The sequence below is a fragment of the Scyliorhinus canicula genome, chromosome 5 (assembly GCF_902713615.1).
Source record: "Scyliorhinus canicula chromosome 5, sScyCan1.1, whole genome shotgun sequence".
NCBI lineage: Eukaryota > Metazoa > Chordata > Chondrichthyes > Carcharhiniformes > Scyliorhinidae > Scyliorhinus > Scyliorhinus canicula.
In genome coordinates, this window is record NC_052150.1 from 219964945 (window position 1) to 219981945 (window position 17001).

The 17001-nt window shown below is 48.5% G+C and overlaps 1 protein-coding gene across 9 annotated transcripts in view; it reads right to left on the reverse strand.

Annotated features, from left to right (window-relative positions):
* Nucleotides 1–17001, reverse strand: part of adcyap1r1a (adenylate cyclase activating polypeptide 1a (pituitary) receptor type I) — a 261127-nt gene that overhangs the window by 133251 nt on the left and 110875 nt on the right. For all 9 annotated transcript variants that reach the window (XM_038798557.1, XM_038798552.1, XM_038798551.1 and 6 more), the window contains one exon: nt 12522–12609. In XM_038798557.1, coding sequence (XP_038654485.1) covers nt 12522–12609 — 88 coding nt within the window. The remainder of the gene's footprint in view (nt 1–12521; nt 12610–17001) is intronic.

The window sequence follows — 17001 nt, forward strand, 5'->3', positions numbered from 1 at the left end:
GTCTCCCCCAGGAAAATCACCTCTGTCCTCAAAGTTTTCAAGTGCGCCAACACCTGGGACTGCTTAACCGGCCCATTTACCTCGCGGACATTCCATGTCACGGCTTTCACTGGAGACTTCCACCTCCCCTTCCCCCCCTCCCCCCAGAGACTGCCATCATCACCATTGGGCCCCCCCACTCCAAACCCACTCTGAATCGGGCCCATCCGAAATGCAACCCCCCCCCCGCCCTGTCCATGCCCAAACTCATCCGGCATATCAGCCACTTCACCTCCCCTCCCCTCCCCCCCCCCCTACACACCCCTCTCCCAACCCCTTCCCCCCCACTCAGGCTAACCACCGCAGAGCCCCTCCCCCACTTCACTTCCGTCACCAGCATTTCCTGTTGGCCAGGCAACTCCCACTTGAAGGCCCTAACCCAAAGGCTCAACTTCACCAACCACCAACTCCTCTACCCACCCCCCACTCTCCTGCCCCCGCCTTTTGATATTCTATCATTCTATGGTTTTTTGGGTATGCACCCCTCTGTCCCTCCACACTTCAAAGTATCTTACCAATGTAAGGATTGGTAAGATTTGCACAGGCTAGGAGAGTGAGCAACAAAGCGGCAGATGAAAAAGTGTGAGGTTACACACTTTGGAAGGAGGAATTCAGGCATTGACTATTTTCTAAAATCGGGTCTGCTCTGCCATTCAATCATGACTGTTATGTTTCTCATCACCATTCTCCTGCCTTCTCCCCATAACCGTTGGTCCCCTTATTAATCAAGAACCTATCTATCTCTGTCTCAAATACACTCAGTGACTTGGACTCCACAGCCTTCTGCGGCAAAGAGTTCCACAGATTCACCACCCTCTGGCTGAAGAAATTCCTCCTCATCTGTTTTAAAGGATCGTCCCTTTAGTCTGAGATTGTGCCCTCTGGTTCTAGTTTTTCCTACTAGTGGAAACATCCTCTCCACATCCACCTTATCCAGGCCTCGCAGTATCCTCTAAGTTTCAATAAGATCCCCCCTCATCCTTCTAAACTCCAACGTGTACAGACCCAGAGTCCCCAGCCCTTCCTCATATGACAAGTTCTTCATTCCAGGGATCATTCTTGTGAACCTCCTCTGGACCCTTTCCAAGGCCAGCACATCTTTCCTTAGATACAGGGCCCAAAATTGCTCACAGTACCCCAAATGGGGTCTGACCACAGCCTTGTACAGCCTCAGAAGTACATCCCTGGTCTTGTATTCTAGCCCTCTTGACATGAATGCCAACATTGCATTTGCCTTCCTAACTGCCGACTGAACCTGCACGTTAACCTTAAGAGAATCGTGAACAGGGACTTCCAAGTCCCTTTGTGCTTCTGATTTCCTAAGCATTTCCATATTCAGAAAATAGTCTGCGCCTAAATTCCTCCTTCCAAAGTAGATAACCTCACACTTTTCCACAACGTATTTCATCTGCCACTTCATTGCCCACTCTTCTAGCCCGTCCAAATCCTCTGCAACCCCCTTGCTCACACAGTACTCCAAAAGCATATTTGAAAGTGTGATTTTTGAAAGTGGAATTTGAAATTGCTCAGATGGAAGCCAGGGTTCAGTGAGACAAGGTGAGACCCGTCTGGGGGGATTTGAGGTGAAATCCACAGACATTCACTTGGGCTCAGATTGTGTTTTACCACAATCATCTTATGTGCTTAAAAGGGACTTTGTGTGTTAATGAGCCCAATGTAGCTTAAGATGGACTTTGTAATCTGTGTTAATCCTAATAGTCTGTGTGTATTTATTAAAATAAAAGGGGATTAAAGGAGTATTGTGTTATAATCCAATTTTTCCATGTTCAGTACATGTTTTTCTTGTTATTAAAACTAATTAGCCATCCCATGACTCTGTTCCTCCACGTTTTACAAATAAGAAGTATAAATTACGAGGTGGGATTCTCTGAAACCCCGCCGGGCCGGAGAATCGCCGGGGGGCGGCGTGAATCCCACCCCGCCACCCCGGCGCCGGCTGCCGAATTCTCCGGCGCAGTTTATTTGGTGGGGGCGGGAATCGCACCACGCCAGTCAGGGGCCATTGGCAGCAACCCCCCCCCCCACCGCCGGCGATTCTCCGCTCCCCGATGGGCCGAGCGGCCGTCCGTTTACGGCCAGTCCCGCCGGCGTAAATTACACAAGGTTTTTACCGGCGGGACCTGGCTCTGCGGACGTCCTGCGGAGTTCTCGGGAGTCTTCTCTCACCCCCCTCCCCCCTCCCACAGGGGGTGGGGGGGGGGCACGGTGGCCTGGCCGCGATTGGGGCCCACCGATCTGTGGGAGGGCCTGTGCCATGGGGGCACTCTTTCCCTCCGCGCCGGCCGCTGTTAAGCTCCGTCATGGCCGGCGCGGAGAAGAAACCCCACTGCGCATGCGCAGGAATCACGGCAGCGGTTCTGGGAACACGCTGGCGCTCCTGCGCATGCGCCAACACGCGTCGCCGGCGGAGGCCCTTTGGTGTCAGTTGGCGCAGCGCCAACCACTCCAGCTCCGGCCTAGCCCCCGAAAGTGCGGAAGATTCCGCACATTCCGGGCGGCCCGACGCCGGAGTGGTTCACGCCACTGTGCAGCCCGCCCGTCGGATACCGGAGAATCCCACCCATGGTCTTTTGACCCATTCTGGGATTTTCCCGTGAAAAGTACCTTCCTATCCACCCTGGATATGCCCCTCGTAATTTTCTACATCTCGATCAGGTCACACCTCAGCCTTCTGTGCCCCATGGAGAACAACCCCAGCCAATCCAGACTCACTGGCCAGCATGGTAGCACAGTGGATAGCACTGTGGCTTCACAGCTCCAAGGTCCCAGGCTCGATTCCCTGCTGGGTCACTGTCTGTGCGGAGTCTGCACGCTCTCCCCGTGTCTGCGTTGGTTTCCTCCGGGTGCTCCGGTTTCCCCCCACAGCCCAAAGACGTGCAGGTTAGGTGGATTGCCCAGGCTAAATTGCCCTTAGTGTCCAAAAAGGTTAGGAAGCGTTATTGGGTTACGGGGATAGGGTGGAAGTGAGGGCTTAAAGTGGGTCAGTGCAGACTCAATGGGCCAAATGGCCTCCTCCATCACTGTATGTTCTATATTCTCTTGATAGCAGAAACACTCCAGCCCAGGCAACATCCTGGTGAATCTCCTCTGCAGCCTCCCGAGTACAATCACTTTCATACTATAGTGTGGTGACCAGAACTCCACACAGTACTCCAGCTGGAACCTAACTAGCGTTTTACACAGGATAACCTCCCTGCTCTAATATTCAATGCCTCGGTTAATGATGGCAAGAATCCTGTAAGTCATCTTAACCACAATCTACCTGTCCTGCTGTCTTCAGGGATCCTTTTTTACAGGCACCCCAAGGTCCCTCTGGTCCTCTGTACTTCCCAGTATGCTACCGTTCATTGTGTATTCCCTTGCCTTTCTTAATCCTCCCAAAATGCATCACCTCACATGGTTTAATTCCATTTGCCACTCTTCTGCCCGTCTATATTGTCCTGGACTCTAAGGCTTTGCTCCTCACTATTTCCCACACCACCAATGTCATTGAATCATATAATCTCTACAATGCAGATGGAGGCCATTCAGCCCATCAAGACTGTACCAACCCTGCGACACAGCACCCTACCTAAACCCAATCTCCTGCCCTTTCCCCATAACCCCACCTATCCGTAGTGAACACTGATGCAAAGTACTCATTTAAAACCTCACCTATATCTTCCGGTTCCACACACAAATTGCCACGTTGGTCCCCAATGGGTCCACTCTTACACTGGTCACTTAATAGACATATAAAAGACCTTTGGATTTTCCTTTTATTTTACCCACCAACACCCCTCTTCACTCTCCTAATTTACTTTTTAAGTAACTCCCCTGCACTTTCTATATTCCTCTCGGGCTTCTGTTGTTTTAAGCCCTCAGTATCTGCCATAAGCCTCCCTTTTTTGCCTTCTCCAACCCTGGTTATCCCTTGACTGATTGCTCCCACCTTTCACTATCATGTGAACATGTTGGCCCTGTACTCTCTCGATTTCCTCTTTGAATAAATCCTATTGATCTGATATAGATTTTGCTGCAAGTAGCTTCTTCCAGTTAACTTTGGACAAATACTGTCTTATTTTATTAAGATTGGTCCTCCCCCAATTCAGAACCTTAATTTCCGGTCTCTCTTTGTTCCTTTCCATCAATACCTTAAATTCTACTGAATTATGGTCACTCTTTCCAAAATGCTCCCCCACTGAAACTTCAATCACTCGGCTGGATAATTCTCTGAAACTAGATCCAGCATCACGTTCTCCCTTGGAGGACCTTCTATATTTTGGCATAAAAAGCTGTCCTGAGTGCATTTTAAGAATTCCGTCCCCTTAAGCCTTTCACACTTTGACTATCCCAGTTAAAAATAATAAGAATCTTTATTATTGTCACAAGTGGGCTTACATTAACACTGCAATGAAGTTACTGTGAAAATCTCCTCGTCGCCACATTCTGGCGCCTGTTCGGGTATACAGAGGGGGAAGTCAAATGTCCAAATTATCTGACACCACGTCTTTGGGACTGTGGAAGGAATTTACAGTGCAGAAGGAGGCCATTTGGCCTATCAAGTCTGCACCGGCTCCTGGAAAGAGCACCCTACCCAAGGTCAACACCTCCGCCCTATCCCCATAACCCAGTAATCCCACCCAACACTAAGGACAATTTTGGACACTAAGGGCAATTTATCATGGCCAATCCACCTAACCTGCACATCTTTGGACAGAGGGAGGAAACCGGAGCACCCAGAGGAAACCCACGCGGACACGGGGAGAATGTGCAGACTCCGCACAGACAGTGACCCAAGCCGGGAATCGAACCTGGGACCCTGGCACTGTGAAGCCACAATGCTAACCACTGAGTTAATATTGGGGAAGTTGAAATCCCCAGCTCTTGTTATCCGATTTTTCTTACAATTCTCAGAGATTTGCTTACACATCTGCCCTTCTATCTCTCCCTGGCTGTTTGGCGGCCTATTGTACACTCCCAGCAATGTGATCGCCCCCTTTCTGTTACTCAGTTCTAACCATGTGGCTTCATTTGAGGAACCTACTAAGATACCTACTAAGATGGGCAGCAGGGTAGCATGGTGGTTAGCATAAATGCTTCACAGCGCCAGGGTCCCAGGTTCGATTCCCGGCTGGGTCACTGTCTGTGTGGAGTCTGCACGTCCTCCCCCTGTGTGCGTGGGTTTCCTCCGGGTGCTCCGGTTTCCTCCCACAGTCCAAAGATGTGCGGGTTAGGTGGATTGGCCATGCTAAATTGCCCGTAGTGTCCTAATAAAAGTAAGGTTAAGGAGGTGGGGGTTGTTGGGTTACGGGTATAGGGTGGATACGTGGGTTTGAGTGGGGTGATCATGGCTCGGCACAACATTGAGGGCCAAAGGGCCTGTTCTGTGCTGTACTGTTCTATGTTCTATGTTCTATGTTCTATACCATCCCTGAGCACTGCCGCGGTGTTCTCCCTAATCAATAATGCAATTCCTCCTCCTCTTTTACCATCTATCCCGCCTGAAACTTCGACGCCCTGGGACATTCAGCTGCCAGTCCTGCCCTTCTTTCAACCAAGTTTCTGCGATTGCAATAATGCCATACTTCCACGTGCCAATCAGCACTCTGTGTTCACCAGTCTTCCCGTCAGGCTCCTTGCATTGAAATAAATGCAGTTTGCCAATCCTCCCATGTGCCTCATCATATCCCTCTCTACTCTGCCCACTGGACTTGTCTGGTTTATCCTCCATATATGACTCCATCTTCTCACCCACTGTACCATCACTTGGGCCCACCCCCCCCCTTCCAAATTAGTTTACACCCTGCACAGTAGCACAAACAAACCTCCCTGCCAGGATATTTGTCCCCCTCCATTTCAAGTGCAACCCATCCTGCTTATACGGGTCCCGTCCACCTCAGAAGCGATCCCAATGATCCAAGTATAAGAAGCCCTTCCTCCTGCACCATCCCTCTGGCCACACCTTTATTTGACCCATCCTCCTATTTCTATACTCAGTCTCCCGTGGCACAGGAAGCAATCCCAATATCACAACATTCGAGTTCTGTGGCTGCAAGCAGCACTCTAGAATGGGATGTTGCCTTCCGGGTGCCAGGGGGAAGGAAATCTCGGGGCAGCTCCAGGACATTCTGAAAGGGTAAAATGATCAGCCAGAGGCTATCATACACATTGATACAAATGTCACAGGTAGAAAGAGGGATGAGGTCCTCCAACGTGAATTCAGGGAGCTGGGCAGGTTAGATCAAGCTATCCCCGATATTCTCCCCCTCGCACATGTTCCGCAGTGTTCCCAGCTGCTGCCCCAGCTCCGAAACCCGGGCTTTCAGGAGCTGCAGCTGGAGACACTTACCACTTCATGCTGGTCCTGGGCACTGGAAACATTCCTGCTTTCCCACATGGAGTAAGAAGAGCAAACCATGACTTGGAGCTCTCCTGCTATGCTTTATCCCTTTAGGTTAAATTAATCCTTTGATATCAAATAATATTAACTAGTGTTCATGAATATTAACTAGGGTCCTTCTTCTCTTGTTCCTTGTTATTATAGAATGTATAATTATACTTACCTACTCAGCTGTTTTGCTTTCCTGAGGAGATATAAAATTGCAATTCACTTTCTTGCAGTCACCTGCTTCTGCTCTCAGATTAGTTTTTTCTTTACTCTTTGAAATGAAATGAAATGAAAATCGCTTATTGTCACAAGTAGGCTTCAAATGAAGTTACTGTGAAAAGCCCCTAGTCGCCACATTCCGGCGTCTGTTCGGGGAGGCTGGTACGGGAATTGAACCGTGCTGCTGGCCTGCCTGGGTCTGCTTTAAAAGCCAGCGATTTAGCCCTTTGTTTATCCTCCTAGCTTCATTCCCTTAACTGTTATCTTGTTCAGTTAAGTTTCAGCTATTTAAGGACAGTCGCTCATGTAAGTTACCGCTTTCCTGTGAAGTCAGATTTGAACTTTATTTCAAGCTCAGAGTGCTGCCTGATCAGCTCCTGAGCCTCGAGAAGGCCCCGAGCCTCGCACTCTATTTATCCTCCTCCCAGGTACAGGCTGTCCCTCGCAAGATGGCTGCTCTCCGCTCCCGAAGATCAATGGCTCCCAGGGCATCTCTGATTCTGAAATATCGCCAGCAAAGAGCCAGTGACCTTCCACTAACGTCTCAGTTCCCCAGGGCTCCTCTGAGCCCTAATAACCTGGAGTCTGTTAACAGCTTCCAGGGCTACTCCATGAACTGCTTCCGCACAAGGTCCAAACTGCAGGCAACAGCTCCGCCAAAACAGCGGCACCAAATTCTCCCAAGGCTTTTCTGAGCCCTTACTGCCTGGGGCCTGCTGATATTTTTATGATATTGAGCCCCTCCTCTTGCAACTGAACACTCTGATCAACTGAAACCTCAGCACCTTCTTAAACTCGACTCATCTCCATCATGACGCACCTTTCAGGGTTCACTGAATACTTTTGAATTAATTTAGCTCTAACTCCCCAAACCAAACATCTCTGTGGACTGTACGTCTTTACATGCAGTGCTGGCATCAGCTCTCCAGATCCCCAGCTAAATAGGCCTTCCCTGCTGTTTTATGGCTCTATCTCCTCTATTCCGACCCTATTTATCTAACATTGGTAACTTTCTGAACTGTCATTTTCTTTCAGGTGATAGACTCAAAGTGGTCTGCAGCACAGAAAAGGCCCTTCAGCCCATCGCATCTGTGCTGGGCGAAACAACAACCTAATTATTCTAATCCCATTCCCCAGCACTTGGCCCATAGCCTTGTCTACCTTTGCATCGCAAGTACACATCTAAATATTTCTTAAATGCTATGAGGGTCTCTGCCCCCACTACCCTTTCAGGCAGCGAGTTCCAAACTCCCACCACCCTCTGGGTGAAAAGGTTTTCCCTCACAGCCCCTCTAAACCTCCCGCTCCTTACCTTAAATCTCTGTCCCCTGGTCATTGACGCCTCCACCAAGGGGAAATGTTTCTTCCTGTCTACTCTATCTATGCCCTTCATAATTTTATACATCTCAGTCATGTTCCCCCTCTGCTCCAAGGAAAACAACCCCAGTCTATCCAATCCCTCATCATGACTAAAACTCATCAGCCCAGGGAACATTCCGGTAAATCTCTGCACCCTTTCCAGTGCTATCACACCCCTCCTATAAAGTGGATTTCAGAACAGCACACAATACTCTATCTGTGGCCTAACCAACATTTTACACAGTTCCAGCATAACCTCCCTGCTCTCAAACTCTATGCCTCGGCTAATAAAGGCATAGAACATAGAACATTATAGCGCAGTACAGGCCCTTTGGCCCTCGCTGTTGCGCCGACCTGTGAAACCACTCTAAAGCCCATCTACACTATTCCCTTATCATCCATATGTTTATCCAATGACCATTTAAATGCCCTTAATGTTGGCGAGTCCACTACTGTTGCAGGCAGGGCTCTTACTACTCTCTGAGTAAAGAACCTACCTCTGACATCTGTCCTGTATCTATCTCCCCTCAATTTAAAACTATGTCCCCTCGTGCTACACATCACCAGCCGAGGAAAAAGGCTCTCACTGTCCACCCTATCTAATCCTCTGATCATCTTGTGTGCTTCAATTAAGTCACCTCTTAACCTTCTTCTCTCTAACGAAAATAGCCTCAAGTCCCTCAGCCTTCCCTCGTAAGATCTTCCCTCCATACCAGGCAACATTCTGGTAATTCTCCTCTGTACCCTTTCCAATGCTTCCACATCCTTCCTATAATGCGGCGACCAGAATTGCACGTAATACTCCAAATGCAGCCGCACCAGAGTTTTGTACAGCTGCAACATGACCTCATGGCTCCGAAACTCAATCCGTCTACCAATAAAAGCTAACACATCTTTCGCCTTCTTAACAACCCTCTCAACCTGGATGGCAACTTTCAGGGATCTATGTACATGGACACCGAGATCTCTCTGCTCATCCACACTACCAAGAATCTTACCATTAGCCCAGTACTCTGTCTTCCTGTTATTCCTTCCAAAATGAATCACCTCACACTTTTCTGCATTAAACTCCATTTGCCACCTCTCAGCCCAGCACTGCAGCTCATCTATGTCCTCTGTAACTTGTAACATCCTTCCGAACTGTCCACAACTCCACCAACTTTAGTGTCATCTGCAAATTTACTCACCCATCCTTCTACTCCCTCCTCCAGGTCATTTATAAAAAATGACAAACAGCAATGGCTCCAAAACAGATCCTTGTGGTACACCACTAGTAACTGGACTCCAGTCTGAACATTTCCCATCAACCACCACCCTTTGTCTTCTTCAGCTAGCCAATTTCTGATCCAAACTGCTAAATCACCCTGAATCCCATGCCTCCGTATTTTCTGCAAAATGCTTTACTGAAATCCATATACACCACATCAACTGCTTTACCCTCATCCACCTGTTTGGTCACCTTCTCAAAGAACTCCATAAGGTTTGTGAGGCACGACCTACCCTTCACAAAACCGTGTTGCCTATCTCAAATCAAATTATTCCTTTCCAGATGATTATACATCCTTTCTCTTATAAACCTTTCCAAGACTTTGCCCACAACAGAAGTAAGGCTCACTGGTCTATAATTGCCGGGGTTGTCTCTACTCCCCTTCTTGAACAAGGGGACAACATTTGCTATCCTCCAGTCTTCTGGCACTAGACAAAGACGACATAAAGATCCAAGTCAAAGGCTCAGCAATCTCCTCCCTAGCTTCCCAGAGAATCCTAGGATAAATCCCATCCAGCCCAGGGGACTTATCTACTTTCACACTTTCCAGAATTGCTAACACCTCCTCCTTATGAACCTCAAGCCCTTCTAGTCTAGTAGCCTGTATCTCAGTATTCTCCTCGACAACATTGTCTTTTTCCTGTGTGAATACCGAAGAAAAATATTCATTTAGCACCTCTCCTATCTCCTCGGACTCCACGCACAACTTCCCACTACTGTCCTTGACTGGCCCTACTCTTACCCTAGTCATTCTTTTATTCCTGACATATCTATAGAAAACTTTAGGGTTATCCTTGATCCTAAAGTAAGTATACCATACACCTTCTTAACCAATTTATCCATCTGCTCAGCTACCATTAGGGACTGGTGTATATGAACACCAAGGTCCCTCTGACCCTCGGTGCTTCCCAGGGTCCTGCCGTTTATCATGCATTCCCTTTGCCTTGTTCGTCCTGCCCAAGTGCATCACCTCTCACTGATCCGGATTGAACTCCATCTGCCACGGATCAGCCCGTCTGACCAGCCCACCCACACCCTCCTGTAATCGAAGGCCATCCTCCTCACTATTTACCACCCCATCAATTTTCACATCATCTGGAAACTTACTGACCAACTCTCCAACATTCAAGTCTAAATCATTTATATAAACCACGAAGAGCCAGGGCCGCAACATTGGACACAGGCCTCCAGTCAGAAAAACACTTCTCAGCCATCGCCCTCTGCTTCCGGCCACTCAGCCAATTTTGGATCCAATTTGCCAAATTTCCTTGGATTCCACGGGCTCTTACCTTCGCTATAAGTCTCCCATGTGGGAACTTATCAGAAGCCAAGTAAACAATGTTGAATGCATTTCCCTCATCTACACACTGGTCACCTCTTAGAAAAACTCAATCAAGTTGGTCAGTCATGAGGTCCCCTTAACAAAACCCTACTGACTGTTCAGGATTAATCCCTGCCTCTCCAAATGCAGATTAATTCTGTCTCTCAGACTTGAAAAATGAAAAATTGAAAATCACTTTATTGACACGAGTAGGCTTCAATGAAGTTACTGTGAAAAGCCCCTAGTCGCCACATTCCGGCGCCTGTCCGGGGAGGCTGGTACGGGAACCAGGCTGGCTGGTTTCCAATAGTTTGCCCACCACTGAGGTTAGACTGACTGGCCTGTAGTTTCCTGCTTTATCCATTCCTCCACTCTTGAATAATGGTACCACATTAGCTACCTCCAGTCCTCCAGCACCTCTCCTGTGGCCGGAGAGGAATTGAAAATTATTACCAGCCCCCCACCCCCAGCTATTTCCTCTCTTGCCTCACTCAATCACCTGGGATACATTTCATCTGACCCTGGAGATTTGTCTACTTTTAAGTCTCCCAGGCCACTCAGAACCTTCTCTCTGACTACGTTAATCTCTTTAACTTCATCACAGTCCTTCTCCCTGATTTCTATACCCACACCATCCCTCTCACTCGTGAACACCGACACAAAGTATTCATATAGAACCCTACCTGCGTCCTGCGGCTCCACGCACAAATTATCAGGGCGGTCCTTAATGGGCCCTACTCTTTCTCTAGTTATCCTTTTACCCTTAATGCACTTGTAAAACAATTTAGGATTTTCCTTTATTTTACCTGCCAGTATCTTTTCATGTCCCTTTTTTTTGCTCTCCTAATTTTCTTTTTAAGTTCCCTCTTGAATATTCTTGGGCTTCTGCTGCTTTGAGCCCTCGCTACCTGCCATAAGCCTCCCTTCTGATCCAGTGCTGTCTGTCCCTCGATATCCAGGGTTCACTGGATTAGTTGGTCCCACCCTTTTTCTTTAATGGATCATGTTGGCCTAGCAACCTCCCCATTGAATGCTCACACTGTTTTGTCACAGATTGTCATAAAAGTGTCTGCTCCCAGTCCGCTCTGGCCAAATCATATCGGCTCTTATTAAAATCAACCTTCGCCTAGTTTAAGGCTTTGATTTCAGGGCATTCCTTGTCCTTTTCCATAATAATCGTGGAACTAACGGAGTTATGATCGCTGTCTGCAAAATCAACAATCGATGACCAATGCAGAGACCAGCTTTCAATTCCACATTTGTAAATTGAATTTAACTCCCACAGCTGCCGTGGTGGAATTTGAACCCATGCACTCAGAGCATTAACCTGGACTAGTGTTAGAGGTGAAAATATTCACACGAAGGCCTGAGTATATGTAAAAAAAGCAGTTTATTATGTCAGAATTCTGGGAGACAAGGCCTGAGGCTCCGCAGCCTATTGACAGCACCCTTTCTCACTTGAGCTAAGGCTCACACGGATTAATATACAGATTCAAGGGGCAGAATTAGTTTGTTTTCTCATTTACATACAATCAATCAACTATATTCACGTCACACTTATTACATGCAGTCAATCAATTTCCTTGTCACCATCTCCCGATGGTATTAATTAACCAAATTCCTCACTCTTATTAGCATTAGATTAGCCTTTATTTCTGGCATATGATGCGTGTCTTCGACTGTGAAGACAAACACAAAATATTTGCTCAACCACTCTATCATGGTGATTACTTTTCTCTCTGGCTCCAATTTAGCTACTCTTCTCCTTTTTATGTACTTCTAAAAGCTCTTACTGTGTGCTTTTGTGTTCCAGGCTCGTTGATTCCTTTTGAACTTTTCCCCTTTTTTAATCACCTTTCTGATGGCCCTTTGCTGACTCTCCCGATCTGCAGGCTTAGTGTTTTTGTTTGCAATGAAACACTTACCAAATGCAGTTTCGTCCTCCTCGCTTAATTTGTTGAGGCATCGCTCCATATCCCTTTTGATCATGCACTCCGGATGGAAGCCATTGGCCTGAAAGATAAGGCAAATTGGTGGTCCTGAGAAATTTAAAATTATCAACACACGCGGGTGTGACCTGCATCCCCTGCTCGAAATTCAACGGCAACTCATTCTCCTACCACTTCTCCCCGCACCCTGCGCCACTCCCCCCCCCACCAGAGACGTAACAGGATTCCCAAATATTATTAAAATATATTTACATATGCTCCGGGAAGAAAATGCACTCGCGTTGGTGTGGGGGCAGGCCAGTGTGAATTAGGGGGTGATTTTCAGCCCGCGTTAGCCGTCAGCGAGGATAGCGAAGTGGGCGCAAAATACGGCCACCATCGTGTTTTCCGATTCTCGCTGGCGAGATCGCACTGCTGATTTTTCCAGGCCCACTCGCCGGTGACGTAACAAAGTTCCCATTTAAATTCATTCCCATCTTACTAGTGAACCCTCCCACCGGGACTTCCCTCCTCACTGAATATACATCAGTCGCTGGCGCGAGGTAGGACGGATGTACAAAAAACAAGAATCTGGCGACCTCACCTGGGAAACAGAATTAGGCCATTCGGCCCATCGAACCTGTTCCGCCACTCGAATATGGTTGATATGTTCCTCATCCCCATCCTCCTGCTTTTCCCCATAACCCCTGATTCCCTTATTAATTGAGAACACCAGGGTTGGGATTCTCCGAAAATGGGGCTATGTCCCCATGACCGCCGGAAAACGGGTGCGAATCATTCCAGAGTTTTTTCAAAAATTCCGGAGTGATTCTCCGGTTTTAAGAGGGATAGCAAGCGCCGCGCAGCTCCTGCTGCCAATATGCAGATCTGCACTTCCGGCTGTGGGTCCGCGCATGCGCGCAGCGGGAATTTTCACGCCCCCCCCGCGCAACATGGCAGAGCCACACAGCGGACCGGCACGGAAGAAGACAGCCACCCCCCCCACCCCCCCCCGATCGCGTGCGCCCGACGATCGGTAGCCCCCGATCGTGGACCAGGCCGTCGTGGAGGCCTCCCCTGGTGTCTGATCCCGCCGCCCCCCCCCCCAACCAGGACGACCATATGGGTCCACGCCGGCGGAACACGGCTGCGGAGAATCGCCGCGGGGGCCTCTTTCACCGTCCCCGACCGGCAGCGCGTCAACCCCTGGTGCCAAATCTCCGGAGAATCGCGTCCTGCCGTTGGAGCCGATCGCGGGTCTGACGCCCCATTCTCCACTCCTGCACCGAACGCGATTTCAGCCCAGAGGACCGGAGAATCACACACCGGCCTGGAGAATACGTTGCTCGGCCTGGTAACAGGATGCAAGTGGGTCTTCATGACCTAATTGGATCTTTCTGCTGGTGCGGCGTGCAAACCCCGATTTCGACGGCAGCGGGGGACCGGGGTATGGGAACGGGATCGGCATTGGGGTTCCTGTTTTTTGCCCGATGCTGGATTCTCTGCTGCATTGGGAACACTGGTCTGGATTCTCCGCCCCGCCGTGCCACATTTCTGCCCCGACCCGCCGGCGGGATGCTCCGTTATGCTGGCCGGTCAATGCGGGGCAGCCCAACGCTGTCGGGAAACCCTCCGGGCTGCCGGCCAAACGGAGCATCCCGCCAGAGGAGAATCCAGCGTTTCTGGTGGTCAGTGGCGGGTAATCCCACCCTTTATTAAATCTTCTTCCATCCTTTCAAGAAGTGAATTCCAGATCTGAACAACTCACTTTGATTTAAAAAATGACTTATGTGGCTTTAACTTTCCAAATATCGATTGGAACCTCTATAGGTCGAACAGTTCGGATGGGGCAGTTTTTGTACAGTGTGTGCAGGAGGGTTTCCTGACACAATATGTGGATAGGCCGACACATTGGATTTGGTACTGGGTAATGAACGGGGCCAAGTGTTAGATTTGTTTGTGGGAGAGCACTTTGGAGATAGTGACCACAATTCGGTGTCTTTCACTATTGCAATGGAGAGGGATAGGGCCATACGGCAGGGCAAGGTTTATAATTGGGGGAGGGGTAATTATGATGCGATTAGGCAAGAATTAGGGAACATAAGATGGGAACAGAAACTGTCAGGGAAAGGCACAAATGAAAAGTGGAATTTGTTCAAGGAACAAATACTGGGTGTCCTTGATAGGTATGTCCCTGTCAGGCAGGGAGGAAATGGCCGTGTGAGGGAACCATGGTTCACAAAAGAGGTTGAATGTCTTGTCAAGAGGAAAAAGGAAGAGTATGTCTGGATGAGAAAACAAGGTTCAGTTGGGTCGCTTGAGGGTTACAAGGTAGCAAGGAATGAGCTAAAAAAGGGGCTTCGGAAAGCTAGGAGGGGGCATGCGAAGTCCTTGGCGGGTCGGATCAAGGAAAACCCCAAGGATTTTTACTCTTATGTGAGAAATAAAAGAATGACCAGGGTGAAGTTCGGGCCGGTCAAGGACAGTAGTGGGAACTTGTGCTTGGAGTCAGGAGAAATAGGAGAGGTGTTGAATGAATACTTTTCTTCAGTGTTCACCAGGAGAGGGGCCATGTTTTTGAGGATGAGAGTGTGATACAGGCGGGTAGGCTGGAGGAGGTAGATGTTCTGAGGAAGAATGTATTAGCAATTTTGAAAACCTGAGGGTCGACAAGTCCTCTGGGCCAGATGGGATATATCCAAGGATTCTTTGGGAGGCAAGGGATGAGATTGCAGAGCCTTTGGCTTTGATCTTTGGGTCCTCACTGCCCATAGGGATAGTGCCAGAGGACTGGAGAGTGGCAAATGTTGTTCCTCTGTTCAAGAAAGGGAATAGGAGTGGCCCTGGTAATTATAGGCCGATTAGTCTTACTTCGGTGGTCGGTAAGTTAATGGAAAAGGTCCTGAAGGACAGGATTTATGACCATTTGGAAAGATGCAGCTTAATCCGGGATAGTCAACACGGATTCGTGAAGGGCAAGTCTTGCCATCAAATTTGATTGAATTCTTTGAGGAGGTAACTAACTGTGTAGATGAAGGTAGAGCAGTTGATGTCGTATACATGGATTTTAGTAAGGCGTTTGATAAGGTTCCCCATGGTCTGCTCACGAAGAAAGTAAGGAGATGTGGGATAGAGGGAAATTTGGCCAATTGGATAAGTAACTGGCTATCACATAGAAGACAGAGGGTGGTGGTGGATGGAAAATTTTCAGACTGGAGACCAGTTACCAGCGGTGTACCACAGGGATCAGTGCTGGGTCCTCTGCTATTTGTGATTTTTATCAATGACTTGGAGGAGGGGGTTGAAGGGTGGGTCAGTAAATTTGCTGATGACACCAAGATTGGTGGAGTAGTGGATGAGGTGGAGGGCTGTTGTAGGCTGCAAAGAGACATTGATAGGATGCAAAGCTGGGCCGAAAAATGGCAGATGGAGTTTAACCCTGATAAGTGCGAGGTGATTCATTTTGGTGGAAACAATTTGAATGCGGATTACAGGGTCAACGGCAGGGTTCTGAGGAATGTGGAGGAACAGAGAGAGATCTTGGGGTTCATGTACACAGATCTCTGAACGTTGCCACTCAAGTGGATAGAGCCGTGAAGAAGGCTTATAATGTGTTAGCGTTTATTAACAGGGGGTTTGAGTTTAAGAGCCGTGGGGTTATTCTGCAACTGTACATGACCCTGGTGAGACCACATTTGGAGTATTGTGTGCAGTTCTGGTCAGCTCACTATAGGAAGGATGTGGAAGCATTGGAAAGGGTGCAAAGGAGATTTACCAGGATGCTGCCTGGTTTGCAGGATAGGTCTTATGAGGAAAGGCTGAGGGAGCTAGGGCTTTTCTCTTTGGAGCGGAGGAGGATGAGAGGCGACTTAATAGAGGTTTATAAAATGATGAGGGGGATAGATAGAGTGGACGTTCAGAGACTATTTCCTCGTGTGGATGTAGCTGTTACAAGGGGGCATAACTATAAGGTTCGGGGTGGGAGATATAGGAGGGATGTCCGAGGTAGGTTCTTTACTCAGAGAGTGGTTAGAGTGTGGAATGGACTGCCTGCTGTGATAGTGGAGTCGGACACTTTAGGAACTTTCAAGCGGTTATTGGATATGCACATGGAGCACACCAGAATGACAGGGAGTGGGATAGCTTGATCTTGGTTTCGGACAATGCTCGGCACAACATCGAGAGGCGAAGGGCCTGTTCTGTGCTGTACTGTTCTATGTTATCGCCACCCTGCTACCAGACCAACTATCGGACGTCCGTGTCCACCCACCAGCTGCCAACAGAAACAGTTGCTACTCATCCACCTCATCAAAGCCCTTCTCGATTTTGAGCAAATCGATTACATTTCCCCTTAACCTACTGTGCTTGAAAGAGAACAATCCAAGCTTCTCTTAATTTCACTTGACTGAAATCCCTCGTTTCTTATTTTATTCACGTCAATCTCCTTTAGGAAGATGGAAACTAGGAGCAGGAGGAG